This window comes from Xiphophorus maculatus, chromosome 16 (genome assembly GCF_002775205.1).
Source record: "Xiphophorus maculatus strain JP 163 A chromosome 16, X_maculatus-5.0-male, whole genome shotgun sequence".
Classification (NCBI taxonomy): Eukaryota; Metazoa; Chordata; class Actinopteri; order Cyprinodontiformes; family Poeciliidae; genus Xiphophorus; species Xiphophorus maculatus.
The window spans coordinates 4,239,099-4,262,336 of NC_036458.1; the positions used below are offsets into that span (position 1 = coordinate 4,239,099).

The following is a 23,238-nucleotide window of genomic DNA, read 5'->3' on the forward strand; positions in this document are numbered from 1 at the left end:
AAGTAAGAATCAATGTCTGCAGATTATTGCTGGTGAAAATAGGAAAGTTACTCCAGTCAATGTAACTGGTTCCAATCCGTTCCACCATTGATCAAAAAGGTTTAATCTCCAAGTTTCAGTTAAAAACAAAAGAAAAGTCAATATTTGTACTTTTTGTGGTTTGAAATAAAGATGTTGTAAGATTACAACACTTCGTCTTACAGGGTTTAATCCAGCTTGTGTGTTTATTATGTAGGTCAGTAAACACCATTCAAATCCAGCCAAGGATGGTTAAAAATAAAGTTTCCTATAAAACTCAGATTGAGTTGAGATGATTAAAAAGATAAATTATGTTGGGAAAACTCTTTAATTTGAAGAACAGGATGGACATTAAATCTTATTGTTGACAAAGACTCTCAATTATCTCTAATGGTGGATGGAATTTGGGCAGATTGGTCTAATGTATCTTTTCCTCAATAAATTAAATAAAATAAATAATTAGATTAATTCAAAGTGAGAATCAGACTTACTACAGTTAAAAATCAGAACATTAATGAACATTTGTCTCATTCTATCCAAATCTGTCCATTTTCCTGTTTTCTCTCTGTCAGATTATTTTCAATGATTAATTTTGATGTCATGCAAAGCAAAACTACCAACACGTCTATTTTTAAAGCCGACATTCCTTCTTGTTTCTTCATTCATCTTTCTCGTGATCCATGAAACCAACAAGATGAGTCAAGACCTCACGGTCTCTGCTTCTTCTCGTCTTCGTCATCAATTTCGACACAGACAGGTGTGGAGGCAGCTGGGATAGCTATGGAAACCTGCGTGGGATTTGTTTGTGCCGACTGGATGTGCTGATGGGAAAAACTGGCAATCTTCCAGATGATTCACTTAGTGGTTAATTTTTTTCAACTTGTGATGGACACAAATGGAGAAACAACGCAGCATCACTGTTGTGACAGAATAAAAACATGAATGAGATTTTATTCCTTTTTCTTTTTTTTCCAGGAAATTTGTGACCTCTGTTTCCAAAAAGATGGGGAAAAGAGGGGAACATGTTCAGGTCAGAACTGGTTTCAGCTCCATATTTCCTCTGTGTTTCTCTGGCTGGAGTGGAGCTCCACCTACTCCTGACATTCCTCTATAAGTAACGTTTGTTTCCTCACACTGCAGCTTCCAGACGGCCGCGCATCGGGAAACATCTTCAACTAAAACCTCTAAACCTCTACAGGCGTTCAAAGAAGACAAATAGGTAAGTCTTTACATGCAATCTGAACAACATCACTAAGAAAACATTAAAGAAATAAATGTTTTTAAAGGTATTTATTTAAAAGAATCTGATATATATATATTTTTTTTGCTCTTTTGCTGTGGAATTTAATCAACCAGTTTGGGCAAAAATTGCCTTAAATGTTTAAAAACTAAATAAATTAATTTAAAATACTTACATTTTTCTGCGCCAGCCTTCATATAGGTTGTTGATTTTTTATACTTCTGAATTAAAAAATGTTCAAAAACGAAATAAATTAATTGAAATTAAATTTTTTGTGCCAGCCTTCATGTGATTATTTACTACTTCTGATTTAAAGAATCTCAATTTAATCAAAATAATATTTAATGTTTATATGTTTCAACTTACAAAAAGAATAATTCAAGATATTTGAACATTTAAATCAAATGTGGCTGATTCTTCTGCACACATCGGTATTAAAAGTCTGATTTCTGTTAACCTGATGTGATCAAATACTCATAAAATGGTTACAACTATTTTTAAATTTTGTCTCCCTTGCTGGACGTTGTGAAGCCGTGGCTGAGCCTGTAATGGGTGGAGACCTCAGGCCTGTCTGGGCATGAGTTGGATTTGAAAATGTTACCTTAAACCACAGATCCTGTGGCGACATAAACCATGTAATAAGTGTTTTGTCTGAGGGAGTGAATCCAGCTGAAGCTTTGACAAACACACAGATTAACTGTAACAATGGGTGCAACAAAAGAAATTAATTCTGAACAATGTTTTTTTTATTTAAAATAGCTTTAGAAAACCTTATCTTAATGCCTAAGAAATTCTAAATTTGTAAAAAAAAAAAAATAAATCCAGAATTTTATATATGTAGTTTTTTTCAGAATGGGATCGTCAGCTGTTCAGATGGTATGCGTGGCCTTTGGGGTCATGGGGCTCATTGGGGTCATCGTCTGCTGCGCCCTTCCTCTCTGGAAAGTGTCAGCCTTCATAGGAAACAACATTGTGACGGCGCAGGTAAGCATTTATGATTCACAGAGCAACACAATATATTTTATGACTTAAATGATCAGAAAAGTAATGTTCTTGCAGGTTTTATGTTTGATTACTCGACAATTATGCAATAATATTTTATGGTTTAAGCAGGAAATAATTTCAATATTATAATTGTAGGTTTTACTATTTAAGGTCAGTTAGGATTATCACTGTCTATATTTACTAAATGCCACACTGATTGAAGAAAATAGTTTTTAAATTGCCTTTTAATCTTCACTTCTTGGCTTAAACATACTGAACATTCTTAAATATGATGGAAAATTCACATTTTGCACGTTTTTCTATTAACATTTTGGTCTCAACAACTTCTGAAAACAGCCGAAAGAGCTTTAAAAAAAAAAACATCCAGTTGCTTTTTGGGCAATAAGTTCATGTTTTTTGGTGTCTAGAAAATGTGTTGTTCTAAAAACATTCCAGAGCAGCAGGCACTACCTGTTACCTAGCAACCCCAGTGGAATTCTGCCCGTTACCTAGCAACCCAAGCAGAGCTCCAGGGTATTTGTATAGCACATACAGTGGTCCATAACTAATATGGCTGCAAACTTTGGGTCAGTGTCCAAGTGGAAGATCCACTGGAGCCCAAGCTTTAACTTCCTGTCTTGGATTGCTGCTTCAGCATTTCTACATAGTTATTTCCTCATGGCCTTCTGGAGTGCACCAGTCCCTCGTGCTGCAAAAACATCCACAGAACATCATTCAAGTTTGGTTGGTCTGTGATTTGCAAGCTTTCTAGCCGTTTCCTGTAAATGAAGCAACAAACTTGCTGCTGTTTAATACAAATCTTGTGAATTCATCAGAAACCTACAATGTCCTGACATCATCATTAGGCCTTTCCTAGAATGCTTAAAATTTTTATAGTGTTTGCTGGAATACAGAAAATGAGAAGAAAATGTGTTTTAAACAGTGCATGTAAATGTCTGTTTCTGCGTCTTTCGGTGTAGGAGAGTCAAGAAGGTCTGTGGATGCAGTGTGTGAAGCAGAGCACTGGGCAGCAACAGTGCAAAGTGTACGACTCCTTGTTGCAGTTAGGCTCTGACCTGCAGGCCGCCCGCGCCATGACCATCATCAGCTGCATGCTCAGTGGGCTCAGCCTCCTCGTCCTCTTCTGCGGCGCCGACTTCACCACATGTGTTCAGAACGAAGACGTCAAGCCCAAAATCAGCCTGATGGCCGCAGTGGGGCTGATGCTGGCCGGCCTGCTGGTGATCATCCCGGTCAGCTGGTCGGCGCACAACACCGTGAGAGATTTCCACAACCAACTGGTGCACGAGTCCCTGAAGAGAGAGCTGGGAGGATGCATCTATATCGGCTGGGCAGCCGGTGTGATGATGCTCCTGGCTGGAGGTCTGCTCTGCTGCTTCAGCAGACCCAAATCCAGCAGCTCCGGAGGAACCGCCAAGTACTACAGCAACAGCGCTTCAGCGACAAACAAGAACTACGTGTAGAGGCCGGGTGGTACCAGAAACTGTAAATACTTTATGCTAATATATGCTAAGAATATCTGAATCTGATTATTATTTCTGTAATTGTAACAGTTGGTGCTGGAAGGTATGTGCTCTGTAAAGTTTTATTTCCAACAGTTTCTGAGCTGTTTTTTTTTCTATCCTGGCAAAAAGGTTGAATTCCCATTAATTTTTCTAGAAATTTGTGACATAATAATGAAAAAGACATATGAAGAAGTCTCTCTAAGCAGCCAAATGACATATTACATGGATTGTTACAGGCAAGTTACAAGATAATAACCCAAATGACAATTTTGTTTGCTTATTTAGTCCATTTTATGTTCATGATTTCTTTGCTACCAACCAGATTTGCCTCAGGAAACATTTTTGTTGTTGTGTTTCTCAAGCTTCTGCATGACTTTCTATTCATAAAACTGGTTTTGTTTCTCATTTTGTAAACTGATCGCTAGAAATTATTAAAGCTTCGTCAGATACAGATATGTTTGGAAAAAGGAATAAAAACACAGAAGACAGATTCAATTTCAAAGAATTTAGCAATTTTTTAAATATAGAATTTGGGGGAAAAAAAGCTAAAGAGCTAAGTTATAATCTCTCTAACAAAAAAATGCAGCAATATGGTTTTTCTGACTTGCTGTTAGGACAATTTTGTAACGTGTTGCTTCAAATGTAAAATGAGGCACAAGTCTGGGTGGATCTGTCATAAAATCATATTTAGAGGGTTTTCTTCATGTAGGTGCAAACGCTCAGCTAAGTATTTGTTGGATGTTGCAAACTAGTCTGAATTTTTTATCTTATATTTATGTTTTTGCTGGTAATGCATAACTTCTCCCAATTCAAAGAATTTCCTTACTTTGTAAAACTTATAAACATAATCAACATCTAGTTAATTTAATTTTTAAAAAATTCTAAAATACTGATAAATGTTTATATTTATCTTGTGAGGCTCACAAAACTTTGACAGCAAATATAAAAGCTTTTTGCATAAAGTCTGCAACAGTGCGTGTAATCTTAAAAAGGAGAAGTACAATGTTACATTTCACAACTTAAATTCTCAAAAGATACAATTTGCTGAGAACAATTTTGAATTTCCTTATTTGGTTGTGTAAGAGAAGACTGAACCACACAGAGATCACTGCTTCACAGTCTATGATCATATCATTTAAAGTCTGAATAAATAGAAGAACCTGCAGCACCTGATAAAGGTAGGCAATATCTTCCCTCTTTACTTATTTCAATGTTAAGAAAAAAACTCATTTAGCTAAAATATAAGTTGATGTTTAAAGCTAAAAAGAATCTGCATCCAAAGAATATTCAAAATTTAATAAGTATAGAGAGCGAAGGTGTGACCTGAGAGGAAAGTGTCATTTAAAGAAATTAAGTTTGCAGACATCTTGCATGCATGTGATATCAGTTTAAGGAGGGATTTTATTTTAAGGATACATTTTGTGGAGAGAAATTAAGCAAAGTAATAATATTGCACAATTTAAGAGAAAAAATAAGGAGTACAAAAATAATGCGTATTAATCGAATGACTTAAATTATTCCAACTATTAATTTATGTTAATCGGTGTGTACGTATTTTAAGCTCTGATCTGCAGGTAATTTGTAACTGTAGGTACATTGATGTATGTGTTTGTACAAGAATGGCCAGAGTGGTCGGAGCTGATAGAACAGCAACAGTAAATCAAATCGTTACAACCGAGGTCTGCAGAAGAGCATCTCTGAACACACAACACGTTGGACCTTAAGGTAGATGGGCTACACCGGGTCCCAGTCCTGGCAGCTAAGAACAGGAAACTGAGGCTACAATTCGCACAGACTCACCAAAACTGGACAATAGAAGATTGGAAAAACATTGCTTGGTCTGATGAGTCTCGATTTCTGCTGCGACATTCAGACGGTCAGGTCAGAATTTGGCAGAATTTCAACAACATGAAAGCATGGATCCATCCTGCCTCATATCAACGGTTCAGGCTGATTACTTTGGGTCCATTAATACCAATTGAGCATCATGAAAGAGCACATGCGCAGAATGCATGACATTAACAATTTCAAATCTTCCAACGCTTCCTGCTTTGCGTTTAGGGGTAAGTTTGTAACAATTGCTGTCCGTCTCCGTTGTCTCTGTGGGTTCTGAAATATAGGCTACCAAATGTAGCCTGGCCCTTCCTGCTGTCTGCTGGATCAGGCATTGGCGTTCCACTAGCAGGAGTACAGGGTGCATATATTCCTTATGGCCTGGAAAAGACGCAGGATCCCCCAGAATGATCCCATCATCATCCCATCACCCGAGTGACCCAACGCTCAATAAGAGACTAAATGAAAGAAATAAAACAAACAAAAATCTACTTTCTTACACATACACAGATGAGCACTAATTTGTTGAGGAAGACACCTCCTCTTTGGATGCCATGAGAATAGAAGTTACTTCGATATTAGGAATTTGTAATACATTTTTAAAGAGGCAAAACTTTATTTTTGTACGGGCACATGTACACACAAAATAAATACTCGGACACGGCAAAGTGCTAGAGAGTGCTTAAACATTGGACTTCTTGGTCCCTCGCCCGGACGCGGGTCACCGGGGCCCCACCCTGGAGCCAGGCCTGGAGGGGGGGCACGAAGGCGAGCGTTTGGTGGCCGGGCTTTTTCCCATGGAACCCGGCCGGGCTTAGCCCGAAGAGGAAACATGGGCCCCCCCTCCCATGGGCCCACCACCCGTGAGAGGGGCCAAAGGGGTCGGGTGCATTGTGTGATGGGTGGCGCAGAGGAAGGGGACCCTGGCGGTCCGATCCTCAGTTGCAGAAGCTGGCTCTTGGGACGTGGAATGTCACCTCTATGGTGGGGAAGGAGCCGGAGCTAGTGGGTGAGGCTGAGAGGTTCCGGCTAGAAATAGTCGGTCTCGCCACGACGCACGGCTCTGGTTCTGGAACCAGTCTCCTTGAGAGGGGCTGGACATACTTCCACTCTGGAATTGCCCAAGGTGAGGTGTCGAGCAGGAGTGGGCATACTTGTCGCTCCCCATCTTGGCGCCTGTACGTTGGGGTTTACCCCGGTGAACGAGAGGGTAGCCTCCCTCCGCCTACGGGTGGGGGGACGGGTCCTGACTGTTGTTTGTGCTTACGGGCCGAACGACAGTTCAGACACCCACCCTTCTTAGAGTCCTTAGAGGGGATACTGGAGAGTGCCTCCCTGGAGGATTCCCTTGTTTTGCTGGGGGACTTCAACGCTCACGTGGGCAATGACAGTGAGACCTGGAGGGGCGTGGTTGGGAGGAACGGCCCCCCCGATCTGAACTCGAGCGTTGTTCTGTTGTTGGACTTCTGTGCTCGTCATGGATTGTCCATAACGAACACCATATTCAAGCATAAGAGTGTCCACACGTGCACTTGGCACCAGGACACCCCAGGCCGCAGTTCGATGATCGACTTTGTCATCGTTTCATCGGATCTGCGACCGCATGTCTTGGACACTCGGGTGAAGAGAGATGTGGAGCTGTCCACTGACCACTACCTGGTGGTGAGTTGGCTCCGGTGGTGGGGGAGGATGCCGGTCAGACCTGGCAGGCCCAAACGTGTTGTGAGGGTCTGCTGGGAACGTCTGGCAGAATCACCTGTGAGACGGAGCTTTAACTCCCATCTCCGGCAAAACTTCAAACACGTTCCGGGGGAGGTGGGGGACATGGAGTCTGAGTGGACCATGTTCCGTGCCTCCATTGTCGAGGCGATCGGAGCTGTGGCCACAAGGTTGTCGGTGCCTGTTGCGGCGGCAACCCTCGAACCCGTTGGTGGACACCTTCGGTGAGGGATGCTGTCAGGCTGAAAAGGGAGTCCTATCGGGCCTTTTTGGCCTGTGGGACCCCGGAAGCAGCTGATGGGTACCGGCATGCGGCTCTGGTGGTTACTGAGGCGAAAACTCGGGTGTGGGAGGAGTTTGGAGAGGCCATGGAGAAAGACTTCCGTACAGCTTTGAGGCGATTCTGGTCCACCATCTGGCGTCTCATTAGGGGGAAGCAGTGCAGCACCAACACTGTTTATAGTGGGGATGGTGTGATGCTGACCTCAACTCGGGATGTTGTGGGCCGGTGGGCAGAATACTTCGAAGACCTTCTCAATCCCACCAACATGCCTTCCATTGAGGAAGCTGAGTCTGGGGACTCTGGGTTGGGCTCTCCAATCTCTGGGGACGAGGTCGCTGAGGTGGTTAAAAAGCTCCTCGGTGGCAAGGCTCCGGGGGTGGATGAGATCCGCCCGGAGTTCCTTAAAGCTCTGGATGTTGTAGGGTTGTGTTGGCTGACGTGGCTCTGCAATATCGCATGGACATCGGGGGCAGTTTCCCTAGATTGACAGACTGGGGTGGTGGTCCCCCTGTTCAAAAAGGGGGACCAGAAGGTGTGCTCCAATTGTAGGGGGTCACAGTCTTAAGACTCCCTGGCAAGGTCTATTCAGGGGTCCTGGAGAGGAGGGTCAGTCGGATAGTCAAACCTCGGATTCAGGAAAAGCAGTGTGGTTTTCGTCCTGATTGTGGAACACTGGACCAGCTCTACACCCTCAGCAGGGTCCTGGAGGGTTCTGGGAGTTCACCCAACATGTCTACATGTGTTTTGTGGACTTGGAGAAGGCATTCGACCGTGTCCCTCGGGGAGCCCTGTTGGGGGTTCTCCGGGAGTATGGTGTACCAGGCCCTTTGATACGGGCTGTCAGGTCCCTGTATAACCGGTGTCAGAGTCTGGTCCGCATTGCCGGCAGTAAGTTGGGCTCGTTTCAGGTGAAAGTTGGACTCTGTCAAGGCTGCCCTTTGTCACCGATTCTGTTCATTAATTTTATGAACAGAATTTCTAGGCGCAGCCAAGGTGTTGAGGGGATCCGTTTTGGTGGCCTTGGGATCTCATCTCTGCTTTTTGCAGATGATGTGGTCCTTTTGGCTCCATCAGGAAGTGATCTGCAGCTCTCGCTGGAGCGGTTCGCAGCCGAGTGTGAAGCGGCTGGGATGGCAATCAGTGCCTCCAAATCCGAGGCCATGGTCTTGAGCCGGAAAAGGGTAGAGTGCCTTCTCCGGGTCGGGGGCGGGGGGGGGTGTCCTGCCCCAAGTGGAGGAGTTCAAGTATCTTGGGATCTTGTTCACGAATGAGGGAAGAAGAGAGCGGGAGATCGACAGGCGGATTGATGCAGCGTCTGCTGTCAAGCTGGAGCTGTACTGGTCCGTCGTGGTGAAGAGAGAGCTGAGCCAAAAAGCGAAGCTCTCGATTTACCGGTCGATCTACGTTCCCACGTCATGACCGAAAGAACGAGATCGCGGATACAAGCGGCCGAAATGGGTTTTCTCCGTAGGGTGGCTGGGCTCTCCCTTAGAGATAGGGTGAGAAGCTCAGTCATCCGGGAGGGACTCAGAGTAGAGCCGCTGCTCCTTCACATCGAGAGGAGCCAGTTGAGGTGGCTCGGGCATCTGGTCAGGATGCCTCCTGGACGCCTCCCTGGTGAGGTGTTCAGGGCACGTCCCACCGGGAGGAGGCCCCGGGGAAGACCCAGGACACGCTGGAGGGACTGTGTGTCTCGGCTGGCCTGGGAACACCTTGGGATTCTCCCGGAGGAGCTGGAAGAAGTGGCCGGGGAGAGGGAAGTCTGGGCCTCCCTTCTGAAGCTGCTACCCCCGCGACCCGACCCCGGATAAACGGAAGAAGATGGATGGATGGACAATGGATGGTTGACTGCTACCAAAGCCAGAGAATATATTGCAGTAATTTCTTTAATTATTTGCTTTCTGCTGTTATCTTTTGCAGAATGAGATCCTCAGCAGTTCAGATGGTTTGTGTGGCCCTTGGGGCCCTCGGCCTGATTGGGGTCATCAGGTGTTGCACCAGTCCTCAGTGGACCAGTGCTTCATTCACTGGAGCAAACATTGTTACTGAACAGGTAACTATATATTGTGTTAAATAGAGACAATCAAAAGGCTTGTTATGGTTGAAATTATCATAGTTGTGTTTAGGTAGCTTTTATGGTTTACACCAACGATCACTAATCTGGCTTTTCATGGTGCTGATGGCGTCTTCCTCTCTGAGTGGCCTTTCAGCCCATGTTTGGTAAATGAGTCATTTCATTCCCAAAGAAGTCTACAAAGTTTCTGCCATTTAGGAAACAGAAATAAATTCAATGTCTATTTGATTTAATATATAGAAAATATAGAACATATTTAATATTTTGTTTCTGTGTCTTTAGGTGATTTATGAAGGTCTATGGATGGAATGCGTGATGCAAAGAACTGGACAGATGCAGTGCAAAGTGTACGACTCCTTTCTGGTACTATCCTCTGACCTTCAGGCTAGCCGCTCCATGACCATCATCAGCTGCGTCCTCTGTGGGCTCAGCCTCCTCATCTTGTTTTTGGGTGCCGACTTCACCGCATATGTTCAGAACGAAGACACCAAGCCCAAACTCAGCCTGGTGGCCGCAGTGGGCCTGATGCTGGCCGGCCTGCTGGTGATCATCCCGGTCAGCCGGGTGGCACATACCTTAATAAGAGATTTCTACAACCCTACGTTAATGAATCCCCAGAAGAGAGAGCCGGGAGCGTGTATCTATATCGGCTGGGCAGCCGGTGTGATATTGATCCTGACTGGAGTTCTGCTCTGCTGCTTCAGCAGACCCAGACCCAGCAGCTCTAATACAACCACCACGTACTACAGCAACAGAGCTTCAGGTCCAAACGACGTTGTAATTTAGAGGTTTTATGGAAGGGGCTGGTGTCCAATGGACAGGCAGATAAGGGAGTAGAGTTGATAAAAACCATGAAGACGACAACATAATTTTATTTGTTGGTGCTTGAAGGATTGTAGTTTGTACATGTTCATTTCCAATATTTTGAAATGTTGCTTAAAATGTAAGTTTAAAAACATACGCATAAACAAGGTGCAAGATGCAAAAGTCTTTCTGCAGGAAAATAAGATTTCAGTCACAATTTTTCCAAGACAACTTAAATGACAATTGTGTTTGCTTATATAATCCTGTTCACTTCTCTGTCATTTCTTTTTGTTTTGTATTCATTTATAGAAAGCTCCCAACCAAATGGGCCTCGGGAAATAATTTTATGAGTGTGTTTCTCAGATTCTCTTCAGCTTCTGCATTGCTTTCTACTGACGAAACATTTACTATAAGTTGGTTTGTTCTATTTTTGTTTCTTTACAATGATCAGCATAGATCATTAAAGCTTTGCCAGATACAAATGTTTTCATAAAAAGGAATAAAATGCATCAAAAAACACAGAAGACTCAGTTTCAAAACTTTGTAAACAAACTTTGTTTTGCTTAAAAAAATTAAACAAAGCAAATTTAAATTACATCATAAAAGATTTGTGGTAACCATCTGCTGTTTTAATCCTTTACTTTGATTCTTTCTAAAAGAAGAGTGTCGTGGAAGAAAAACTAGTTCCAAACACTCTTCAGGTAAAATCACTCAATCAAGTTTATTCATGAATTCTGCACAACTCAGAGAACTCATAGGACAATCAATAATGAAGCAAGTCTGAACGGAAAGCTCTGCCAGGCAGAGGCAACACATGAGTTTTATACAAAGGGATAAGGGATCCAAAGCCTGGGAAACAGACTGGTTCCCATGCAGCTGGGAAAAACAACGTCCAACCTTGTGCATGTAACTCAAACAGTTCAAACTTGGTGGGAATATACAGGAACTTAGAATAAACATATAGCAATACAACTAACAGGTGTGACCTTACTGTAATTTTTCCACATCATTTTGATTATAAGTAAATATGTAATATTTATTATTAATCATCATTGACCTCCGTGGATAAAAGATATAACATAACACTATCCTGGAAGATGTAACAAAAAGAGAAAAAATCAACAGCAAACAAAACACATATATGCAAGATATGAAAAACCTACCGGCATTCACCCATTCAACCCTGTAACAATATGACTGTTTGGTAGGAAAAGTTATCCTGCAACCCCTCCTTGCCAGGGAGGCGGATCTGTATATGTTTGTCCAGGAAAATCGTGGAGGTATCAGAGCAATGACTGAAGACAGGAAAAAAAAAAAAATCAAGAACAATAATAGTAAGGGAAAAAAAAGTTATATAAAAGCTAAAACCAAAAGTAAAAAAAACCCAACAAACAAAGAATAACATCAAGTAGTAAAAAAAAAAAAAGTCTGTCGGAAAAAAAAGTCAAGATTCATAGAAAACATCCCCTATAAGTAGCTAGAAAAACAATTTGTACTGAACAACATATATGTCTTTGAGCAATTTAAAACCAATGTCACAACAACAATTCGTAACAAGGTAACACCCTACTCCAACTGAAACTTAAAAAGGAAAAAACTAAAAAGCAAAAAAAAAAACTAACATGTTGCCAGATAAAATTAAATGTAAAATCAAAACATAAAATGCATATTTAGAACATGCAGAAAAGATAGGCATTTGTTTTGTGAAACATAGACATTTCTGTAATGTGCAAAGCAGGATAGGAAAGCTAAGCTAGGCTTAGCTTCCAGGCTTGTACAGGCTTGAAAATATCAATGATCATCACTACTTAAAGACAAAAAAAGAAACATTAACATTACCCTCCTCATCGCTGGAGGACAAAACGTCCAAGTCATCAGAATCATCAGGTAGATAGAGTTATGGAACTGATCAGTTGTGTGTGTAAGGAAAGTGTATTTTAAGAGACGAATATTAATGAAACTTTCTACTAACCGTTTAAGTAGGGGAATCACACAGCAAGACAAGATCATTAATATCCCCAACACAATAAACGCCAGTGTGAGAAGTTTTATTAGGAGTTGTTTCCAACCGTTAACTGAAAGCCACGAGAACCAATCGGATGGAGAAGCATGGTCATCATGAAGAGCGTTCTTCAGAGCTGTCAGGTTAGACAGTGCATTAGCAATAGCACCACCATCTTCGTCATTAGCTGGAATAAAAGTACAACAAGAAGCACCCACCATTACACAAACTCCCCCTGTAGAAGCTGTTAGTTGATCTACATCAGTGGTTCTTAACCTGGGTTCGGTCGAACCCCAGGGGTTCGATGAGTCGGTCTCAGGGGTTCGGCGGAGCCTCTGCCGCGGAGGCAAAGACACACTTGTGTAAAGTCGTGATGACGCCCCGCTTGGCCATCGCTTGCTGCAGAGGACCATGTTACATTGCTTGGCCAATCAGGGCTGCGGGGAATTTAGTGCACGCAGTATCAGCGGCTGTCGTAGTTGTACATCGTGTGGTTTCTTTCTTAATATTTTAATCCATACTAAATATGTCGAGCAAAAAGAGAAGAAAATGAACAGAGTTTGCTCTGAAGATGCACTTGCCAAGGTGAAGCCACGCCTCTCTGCACTGGTCTCCCAAAGACAACAGCAGAAGTCACACTGATTTGCAGGTATGTCATCTGTGCAAAACTTTATTCTGGCCCCAAATAAGTATTTTGTGGATTCCAAACAACAAAAAACTAATTAAATTTAAAATAAAACAAATAGGTTATTAAAATTTTTTTTTAATTTTTGAAAAAAATCCAAATTTATTTTTAATTAGTAAAATAGTAAAAAAATATTTTTGGGGGCTGAAATCCTTTTATGGGGCCGAAATATTGTTTGGGGGCCAGAATAAAGTAACACTGTAACTTGCTGTGAGTTCATGGTTTTGTTCTTTGAGCAAAGGTGACGTTCATGCACGGCTCATTTTGTGCACCAGCAAAAAACATATACCTATGTCTTGAATTTGGGAAAAAAAATTATTTTATTTATCACTAAAGAAGGGTTCGGTGACTGCGCATATGAAACTGATGGGTTCGGTACCTCATAAAAGGTTAAGAACCACTGATCTAGAACCATTCCATTTTGAAGAGCCATTAGCCTTAACGATGTTACTTCAACTTTAGCTGCTCCAAGACCAACCAAAACATCATTAACAAATGACTCAAACCTGTAACTCAAAGTTTCCACAAGAAGCATAACTTGACCAATACCTATAGAAGGGAGGAAGGGTAGAACAGCCTGCTGACCCCGAGTCCACAACCTGCTATCCTCTGGAACAGTCGAACCCAAATTGGGCCACGCGGGTCTGTGGGTGATCTGCGGACCCGTCGGTGTTGCCCTTGAAGTTCTACACTGCCAACAACATAGGAATGCTTTGCTACAACTGGGGCACACCTACCGGCCCAATATGTTGGGAGAAACAGGTACAGGGAATATCCACAGAGCCAGAACATATCAAGTCGGGGCAAAGTGCCAAGGGCATCTGGCACCTGGTAATAAGGGGAACAGATAGTTCCCGGTAGGAATCAATTCCACAGTTTTTTTTTACAGTGCACTGTACAATGAAACATCTTTTTGAATGCTGACATGCGCTCAGAAAACATTACATTTGGGTCAGCAGGTGAAATAATCCAATCAGTCTCATTTTTACACGCATGATTAAATGATCCTACATCACTCCATTCACAAATTTTGTGATTTTGCCAAAGGAATGTGTGGGTAAGAGTCAGGAACACAAAAACACTGCCTCTGATCAGCTGAGAGAGAGACAGCCAGAGCCGCTGTGTGTGTGATCCAAAACAAAGCAGATGCTGACAGTTTCTCAGAAGGAGCTCTGAACCATCGCTTCTCATAAACTCAATCAGCTCCTAATGAAACATTAGAAACGCAGCTTAATTCATCAGGCTGTTTATTATCGGAAAAAGGGGAAATTAAAGTTTTCACTTCTGCAAGAAGTTGTTGTGCAAGAGTTGAATTTGGAAGCTTCCATTCATATACATAGAAAGAGACTCAAATTTGAGCAGATGAGTCAAATTTCACAGCTGTGTGAGTCCAATCAGACTGTGATGCAACTTTTACACCCTCCGGTGTTGAGACAAGATCAATCCCTAATCGGCACATCAGATCTCGCCCTATAAGATTTACTGGGCAAATATCTGACAACAAAAATAAATGTTTTTACTTTCACTTTGCCCCGACTTGATATGTTCTGGCTCCCTATACCAACACATGAGTTTTATACAAAAGGGATAAGGGATCCAAAGCCTGGGAAACAGACTGGTTCCCATGCAGTAGGAAAAACAACGTCCAACCTTGTGCATGTAACCCAAATAGTTCAAACTTGGTGGGAATATACAGGAACTTAGAATAAACATATAGCAATACAACTAACAGGTGTGACCTTACTTTAATTTTTCCACATCAAGAGTTGTCTACATTGATTTATAAGTTAAAATACAGTACTGCATTAAAAGCACATGTACAGCTGTTTCTGAACTTTCTTCACAACGTGTTCTATAACAAGTTTAAAGTCAACAGGTGTTTGATTATTCAAACACATGTACAATTAAGTGATTGGCCTGAAATACCAGTTCAACAAGAACTGGTATTTAAGCCGTCCTCCTCATCACGCTGTTCACATTTTGACACAAGACAAAGACGAACCCAACAACTGATCAGCTTGGTGAGGCGAAGCTTTAAACAGGATGCTCTCAGACGGAAGAGGCCTCTGAGGTTCAAGCGTCATCCGCAGTTTTCAACAGAGATGCAGAGACTAAAAGAGTCACAAAAAGAAATGAAAGTAAACATATTTTGGTCAAATCCCACACTGATGACCGCTTCACTGTAAACTGTCCCCTGTGGATGATGATAAATGCCACTTGTAACACTCTAGCTACATAATAGATCTCAACCAAGGATTTAGTTTACCTAAACATAATATAAGAACATAAATAATTTGGATTAGAAGGTTTGGATAAATACAGAAGACGTGAAATTAATAAGACTCCGACTATTTTGTTTCACAATCACAATCCTTACTTTCAAACGTTTCCTGGTTACACCATTCGAGAAGGACCTCGCTGCAGCAAACAGAGAGGGGCGGGACGGACCACTGTCAGTCTCAGACCTTATTTCGAAATGGGACCATTGCACTCCGGAAGTGAAGGGGGCGCTATTTCCTATATTATCCGCGATCTCCCGTTTTTATTTTCTTTTGATATCTGTGATATATCTTCACCTTTAGGATGTAGTTGAACTTTCGGCATGTATTTGAACTTGTCTCTTTTATTTACTTCAGCATAGCTCACAGTCTTTAACAAATTCTGTAGCTTTCTGTGGACTTCTAAATCTTCTTCTTAGTCACATCTTTTCGGGCCTGCTACTGCTCTACATCTTTAAGAAAATTAAAAAATATGGTGTTTTATAGGATAATTTATCTTTTACGGTGCCAGTAATGCTGAAATTAACAATAAATAATAAAGACTTTGTGGTATTCTGATTTAGTAATGTAATTATTAGTTGATACCACCCCACGCCACTAGAGGCAGTAGCAGGCCCGAAAAGACGCAACTAAGTAGCAGATTTAGAAGTACACCGAAAGCTACTGAATTTGTTAAAAACTGTGAGCTGCGCTGAAGTAAATAAAAGAGAAAGGTCAAATACATACTGAGAGTGAAAATCCTTCCGAAAGATGAATATCAGATTTCAAAAGAAAATAAAAACGGGAGACCGTGGATAATATAAAAAAAATAGCGCCCCCTTCACTTCCGGAGTGCAATGGTCCCATTTCCAAATAAGGTATGATACTGACAGTGGTCCGGCCCCGCCCCTTTCTGTTTGCTGCAGCGAGGTGTACAGTCTGCGCTCTGAGAGGGAGGTGGTGGGCGGGACATTGCGCCATTTGGCAGCAGTTAGTGCTTTTTATGTGAAAAGTTAACCTTTTGAGTGTTGATCATACGAAAAAGGATTAGGGCCACCGAAAAAAAAAAGAATTCTGACTTTAAAGTCAGAATTCTGAGATTAAAGTCAGAATTCTTTTTTTTTTTTTTTGGGTGGCCCTAATCCTCTTCTGTATGATCATGACAATAATTCACCATAAAATGATGAGAATGACACACTTTCTTCCTCCATTTAAATGAGTAAGTAGACAGTGTTTGTAGGAGGCTGCCATCGAAGCCCACATTTGAAAAATATATTTATCCATATCCACCTTCAGGAACAACAGTCACACTCAGGTCCACTATATTTATTCTAACAAGAAAGAAAATGAAGTTGGTGGTTGAAGGGATAAGAGGTTCGACAAACATGTTGGCCTAAAAATGTTGGAATTTTTCTAGTAACTAAAAAATTGCTGTTTGTGATGCATCAAAGCTCATAATTACTTCAAAAGACGTATATCTTTTGTTACATTTTTCACCCATGGAAGTCACCATTTTTGATGATGCGTTTTGGTCCATTTTGTACTGAAATCTACAGAGTAAACACAGGAAGGCTAACTTTACCAGAGTTGTTGTTCACCATATTGTGCACAAAAAACAAAACAGGCATAAAAGAGAAACACTTTAGAGCTGTGGATAAGTCTGAAGCTGTTGAAAACATTTAATGCAGTAACAGTAAAATGAAAATTAAATTTAGATTTTTTATTTATTTTTTTTACAGGTTTATAAGAGGTACCACTTTGGGTCACACAGAATAAAAGCATTGGTTTTTGCTTTTAATTCTCTTATTACAACTAGAAACTAGTTATCAGGACTGAATTTTGGGTGGAGGAAGAGCTTGGAAACCAGAGGGCTCCAAGCTCTTCGGTCGTCACGGCCCCGCGGGCTCCTAGCTCCTGTTTGCCACGGCCCCGCGGGCTCCTAGCTCCTGTTTGCCACGGCCCCGCGGGCTCCTAGTTTCTGGTTGCCACGGCCCCGCGGGCTCCTAGCTCCTGTTTGCCACGGCCCCGCGGGCTCCTAGCTCCTGGTTGCCACGGCCCCGCGGGCTAATAGCTTCTGGTTGAATCGGCCCTGCGGGCTCCTAGCTTCTGGTTTCCAAAGACCCACAGGCTGCTAGCTTTTCGGTTGCCTTGGCCCTGCGGGCTCCTAGTGTCTGGTTGAATCGGCCCCGCAGGCTAATAGCTTCTGGTTGCCTTGGCCTTGCGGGCTCCCAGCTTCTCGGTTGCCACAGCCCCGCGGGCCACTAGCTTCTCGGTTGCATCGGCCCCCCAGGTTCCGAGCACCTCGGTGACCAAAGCCCCCCAGGCTCCGAGCACCTTGGTGCCCGCAGCCCCCCAGGCTCCAAGCACCTCAGAGCCCACAGCCCCCAAGGCTCTAAGCCCCTCGGTGCCCACAGCCCCCCAGGCTCCAAGCACCTCAGAGCTCACGTCCCCTCGGTGCCCGGAGCCCCCCCAGGCTCCAATCACGTCAGTGCCCACAGGACCCCAGGCTCCTAGCCGCGGGGTTGTGGCGCTAGAAGTCATCGCCACAACCCCGCGGACTCCTAGCTCCTTCACTCCTGCAGCCCTGTGGTCTCCAAGCTCCTCCAACACTGAAGCCCTTTTAAGGCTCCCTATTAGACACTTTAGTCCTTGCATGTGTCTCTAGTTCTGTCAAGGGTTTTTTCCAAATCATTCATCATCTCTCGTCCGGTCCCCTCCAACTTTTGATGCAACGCTCTCGAAAGACAGTGATTTCCTCAACCCCTCTGGTACCATAATGTCCGGAGTTGATTGCCTGTGAGCTAATCTCTGTATCTTTGCTCGTTCTACTGCCTCTCTTTCCAACTTAAGCCTTTCTTGAAGAGCTTTACGTTCCTCATGTTCCCTGGAATAGAAACATGTTTCTTCTATCCCCAGGAATTCATCTGTTGAATCAATGAACTCATTCCGCCTTCTAAACCTCACGGTAGCCTCTTTGCGCACCCAGTCCACTTCATCCATTCCTCGAGTAAGTTGCAATAAAGAGGGTGACAGGCAGTACATTTTTACCCTCTGAGGTGCCATAGAGAGTTTTCGAGGAGAGGGTTCTGGTTGTTTAGTCTCCTGAGGTGTTTTCTTGCCAGAAACCTGTTTTTTGATGTCATCAGTGGATTCAAAAGCCTGATTAATCATTCTCAACATATCAAAATTCTGTTTTAGCCCCATGTTCATTTCTTCCATTGTCTTGTACATTTGCTGTTCAAAGTCCACCCAGTCTTTCTCATCTGCATCAAGTGATGTTTTCACATCTGTCAGGAGCTTTTGGAGAGTACAAGTTTCACTTTTAACAGATGGTGGAGATGGTGGTTTTTCCAAAGCTTTCTGTTCGAACGGCTTTTCTGTTATTTGTTCCTTTCTTTCCCCCATTTCCAGTTTAACCTTGCGGGCTTTTATTCTTTCAATCTCTCTTTCAGTGCACGGACCTACAATCGGCTCCACATCAAAGTCCAGGTCATGTTTGATAAGGAAGTCCTTTAAAAAGTACACCGCACTGGAACTCCGAGATTCTTTACCTAAAACCTTATCATCAACCTCACCTTTCTGTCGAATCGATCGCATGTTAAGTTCTACTAGTGTGCCGTAATTATTTTCAGGGGGGTCATGTCCGCGAAACTGCTGCCTAACGTACTCCTCCATAAAGTCCACTCTCTTCACCTTCTTTATCCTCTTGTACTTGTTCATGCCAAATACTTGTCCCATACTGTTGGAAGAAAAAAACAGAAGCTCCTGAAAATACTTTGGCAATCTCTCACCAGTTGGTTTAAAAACGCTTTATAAACAAGAATAATATAATAATAATTATTATTATTCTGTTAGCTTGGGGGTCTTGCTGCTATTTCCTGAAAACTTCAAGGGTCAAACTTGATATCTGCACAAATCCTCGCGCCTGTGATGTCTGGAATATCTGAAGAGAATAAAACCATGCACTAAGAATCTCAACTATGACATCACAAGAGGCGGAGAATTACATCATCATCCGTCACAGATCAGTTTTGTTTGATGAAAAAAAGAAGCTAGGACCCAGCTAGCAAGCCAATGTTCAGACGACGATCGGTCAACATTGTCTGAAATTCGAATATTCGAAACCGACCTTTCTAAATCGTTGTCTGAACGTTCGCTCTGAATATTCACTCACAATGTTTTTGCTGTAATTGTATTTCGTGTGGCATCCAGCCAATTTGGATGAGGCCATAACGGATAGTTAAATGCTGATTTATTAAAGCCATCCGTATCATTCATCAAACGTAAGAGCTAGACAGGAACAATTCTTTACATTAACAGCATTCACAGACTTTTCTATTAGCATTTCAACTTACTCACATTGTTCCCTTACCGACTGAAGCGAAAACTGGGCCGCTTTTTAGCATTTCTTTTTTGTTTTGCTAACTTTTAACCTATTCAGTTGGAACTTCGTTCCGTTACCATAGCTACAGTAACACGAGATACCAAAATAAAAGCATATATCCTTAACGGTAGTTACAACAAAGGTAACTTTACATTCAGTATATTTTACACCTTTATGATGATTATTATGTTTAACAAAATCTCAGTTTTTTTTCTTTATGGAGAAAGTTTGCGTTGCTGAACGTCTGGGACGTTTTTATAAAATGCTGGTATAAAAATTCAATACCGCATCGAGCCACTAGAGGGCTCCTGGCCCAGCCAAAACTCATGCTCTCCATTCAAACAATGGCTATATGGCCAGTTTTCTACATTTCTTTCCTTCATAATCTGCATCGCATTTATCCTAAACGTTGAAGAAGAATTTTACTTATATAAAAGTCATGGAATCCTTGAAATACAAAATAAACCCTCTAAATTGAAGTATTACTGAAAATAAGACAAAACATCAGGTAGTAATAATACAAACCAAATGCCAGGTTGCTAAGTCATGAATCTTGTCGACCCTTGGATAGACTTTCTTCTTATCAAAGGTAATTCTGTACCTTAATTTGACCTGTAGGGAAAAGGAATATCGAATTCATTAATGTCGGTTCTATTACTGACATAATTGGCCTTTTCCCCTCCTTTCCGAGCCTCTTCTGCATGTTTTTAGGGAGACAGATTATATTTAAATCCCAGGAACAAAACAGTTTAAGATGCTCTAAAATGCAGCTTTAAGAAACTGTTATTGTGATTCATTAAAACATCAAAATTTAAATGGATTTTATAGTTTCTACTCCAAATGTATTTTGTGACCTGGGACACATGAATCAGTTTTGTTTGGGGAAAAAAGTGAGAAGAATTTTGTATTAAGTGCAAAGAAACTGAACTATTTCCAATTTTTGAAGGTTAAATAAATTATGCACTAAAGATCATAATACAGATCTTTTCTACCAACAGTCATTATACCTAATATAACTGGATAATTTAAATTAATGTGAGGTACAACAACATTTAATTTCCCTTTTCGATCTATTAATTTTGAATTTGAATGTCATGTAATTTATTTTGTCAATAGTAATGTTAAAATTGTACAACTGTGCTAATATTTCAACAAAACTGATGCATTAAAATTATTTAACAGAAAAACTGAGTACAGGAACACAATTGCTTAATTATTTTGGTCGGCTCTGTCGTTTATTTTTATAGCTGCAAACGAGATGAAAGTGTTTTGTAATTCTTTAGGAGTTGGATCTTCATTCTGTTTTCTTCACCTTTTACCTTTTCGGAGTTTCGTTGGTGTGTTTGTGGAAGATGTACACTCTTAAAAATAAATGACAGAACACATGTACATTAAACACATACAGTCATACTGATTCAGTCAGTGGATACTAGCTGCCACCACCAGGAGGCGCCATCGCTGCCAGCAGCCCAAACTTTCTTGTAAGCAGAAAAAATTAAATTTCACAGCGATCTTTTGATGCAGTTGCATGACATAAAATCAGTTAAAAATACTTAATTGATCCCAAAGGGAAATTAAATGTTGTTGTAACTCATTTTAATTCAGATTCTTCAAAGAGTTATTGTAGAAAGTGATGGGTGTTGGCAGGAAAGACCTCCTGTAGCAGTCTGTATTACAGCTAATCTGAAGAAGCCTCTGACTGAAGATACTTTTTTCCTGAGACAATAACATGAAGAGGACAATGAGGGTTGTCCGTAACTTTCTTGGTTTTATGAAGAATCCATCTTTTTTTAACATCTTCAGAGGTTCAACAAGAACCCAGATAACAATTTTGCCTCATTATTTAATCAATTTTATGTTTCTGCAATTTCTTATATGATTTATTTATTCTATGTGTCAATTTAGATACAGAATATCTTAGGTTGGGTAGATATTAAGTTTCAATCTCCCTTGTATGGGGAACTGATGCATCTCAGTCCCAATTATCCAAATTAGTTTGGTCGTTCCACTGAACCAAAGCCAGCAATTTCTCCAAGATTGATTCCATCCCGTTAGTGAGTTTTTGAGTCCTCAGCTGGGCAGCGAGTCTCAGCAAGACTCACATCCAACTTGCGTCTCTGTCCACACCAACAGTCTGAGTGTTTGCTAATTCAGCCAAGTCCAAATTTGTCCATAATCCAGGTATCCGCAAGCTCCAAACAGCAGAAATCCTGTTATCATGAATAAATCCAGGGTGAATCCCGCCGGGTGTGTCCCTCCCTGCAGGACAAGAGGGCTCTCCTGTGCCCCGTCTTCTCGTCAAGAAAATTTGATCAATTGCATTGAGAGACAGGTTGACCAGATCCATAATTTGTGCAAAGATATAGAAAAATAGAGCAAGCAGGGCAGGCATTGGCAGGGAGGGAGCAGAGGAAAAAAAAAAATCTGTTTATGATGTTGTTCACTTTGTAAAATGTCTCAACATCTGCAGAGCCCAGTTTTCAGTTTTTTTTAATCGCCCCCGCAAGGGGTCTTTTTGTGGGCTCTAGTGTCCCTTTTTCAAAGTAGGCTGACAGGAAAGGGGGAAGGACCTGCGGTAAACGTCGTCGGGTCCGGAAGTCGAACCCGCGACAGGTGCGTCGAGGCTACGTTTTGCCTGAATGTGGGTCGCGCTAACCCCTCCGCCACCATGGCACGCCCTCAGTTTTCAGTTTTTAAGTGAAAAAATTCCTAGAACTCTGATTATTCATATCCAGCTTTTGAGGCTCTCAATGTTTTTTATTTTCTTTATTTAACCAGATCTCATTTTCAAAAGGGACCTGGGCAGAAACCTGCAACACACAACAACCTGATTACACAAAAGTAAAAAAAATTAAAACATACATTCACCAATCACTTTATTAGACACACCTGTCCAACTGCTGATTAACACAAATATCAAATTAGGCAATCAGATGGCAGCAACTCGATGCATTTAGGCATGTAGACATGGGGTGGAACCAGAAATTCACATCATGGATCTGTGCCAAATCTGCAGCAACTGCATAATGCTGCCATGTTAATATGGACCAGACTCTGAGGAATGTCTTCAGTACCTTGTTGAATCTGCCACGAAGGATTAAGACAGTTCTGAAGGCAAAAGGGGGTCCAACCCGGTACTAGCAAAGTGTACCGTACCTAATCAAGCGGCCAGTGAGTGTAAGCACAAGTTTAAAACAAATTTAAAAACAGTTTTAAAGTAATGACCTTGATTAATAGAATCACGTTGATGTTGATGGCCAAAAATGTTCTATGTGCTTTTTAAAAGAAAGCTCTTTATCTAAAATAAAACCAAGATATTTATAATTACTGTCAAACTCCATTTGTGCACAGAGAGCAGTGGGAAGCAACAGAGGGATCTCTGGTAGTTTGAGAAAAAACCATCGCTTTCGTCTTATGTTCAAAACCAG

The 23,238-nt window shown here is 41.8% G+C and overlaps 2 protein-coding genes across 4 annotated transcripts; both read left to right on the forward strand.

Annotated features, from left to right (window-relative positions):
* The first annotated feature begins 1,032 nt into the window (after positions 1-1,032).
* Positions 1,033-4,256, forward strand: LOC102233785 (claudin-4-like). Of its 2 annotated transcripts, XM_023348647.1 has the most exons (4): positions 1,033-1,048; positions 1,159-1,237; positions 2,110-2,242; positions 3,223-4,256. In XM_023348647.1, the coding sequence occupies exons 3-4, from the start codon at positions 2,111-2,113 to the stop codon at positions 3,724-3,726; spliced, it is 636 nt and encodes a 211-aa protein (XP_023204415.1). In that variant the 5' UTR covers positions 1,033-1,048; positions 1,159-1,237; position 2,110; the 3' UTR covers positions 3,727-4,256. The 2 variants fall into 2 exon arrangements, with proteins under 2 accessions (XP_023204415.1, XP_005810184.1); XM_005810127.2 differs by lacking the exon at positions 1,033-1,048 and having other exon boundaries at positions 2,100-2,242.
* Positions 4,257-4,880: 624 nt separating this feature from the next.
* LOC102236605 (claudin-4-like) lies at positions 4,881-10,945 on the forward strand. 2 transcript variants are annotated; one of them, XM_023349440.1, is made up of 3 exons: positions 4,881-4,946; positions 9,524-9,656; positions 9,960-10,945. In XM_023349440.1, the coding sequence occupies exons 2-3, from the start codon at positions 9,525-9,527 to the stop codon at positions 10,461-10,463; spliced, it is 636 nt and encodes a 211-aa protein (XP_023205208.1). In that variant the 5' UTR covers positions 4,881-4,946; position 9,524; the 3' UTR covers positions 10,464-10,945. The 2 variants fall into 2 exon arrangements, with proteins under 2 accessions (XP_023205208.1, XP_005810194.2); XM_005810137.2 differs by lacking the exon at positions 4,881-4,946 and having other exon boundaries at positions 9,412-9,656.
* Positions 10,946-23,238: the final 12,293 nt, after the last annotated feature.

Coding starts and splice junctions, on each gene's coding strand:
- LOC102233785 (XM_023348647.1), top strand. CDS start 2,111: ATGGGATCGTCAGCTGTTCAGATGGTATGCGTGGCCTTTGGGGTCATG. Junction 2,243..3,222: donor ACAACATTGTGACGGCGCAG/GTAAGCATTTAT, acceptor CTTTCGGTGTAG/GAGAGTCAAGAAGGTCTGTG.
- LOC102236605 (XM_005810137.2), top strand. CDS start 9,429: ATGGATGGACAATGGATGGTTGACTGCTACCAAAGCCAGAGAATATAT. Junction 9,657..9,959: donor CAAACATTGTTACTGAACAG/GTAACTATATAT, acceptor CTGTGTCTTTAG/GTGATTTATGAAGGTCTATG.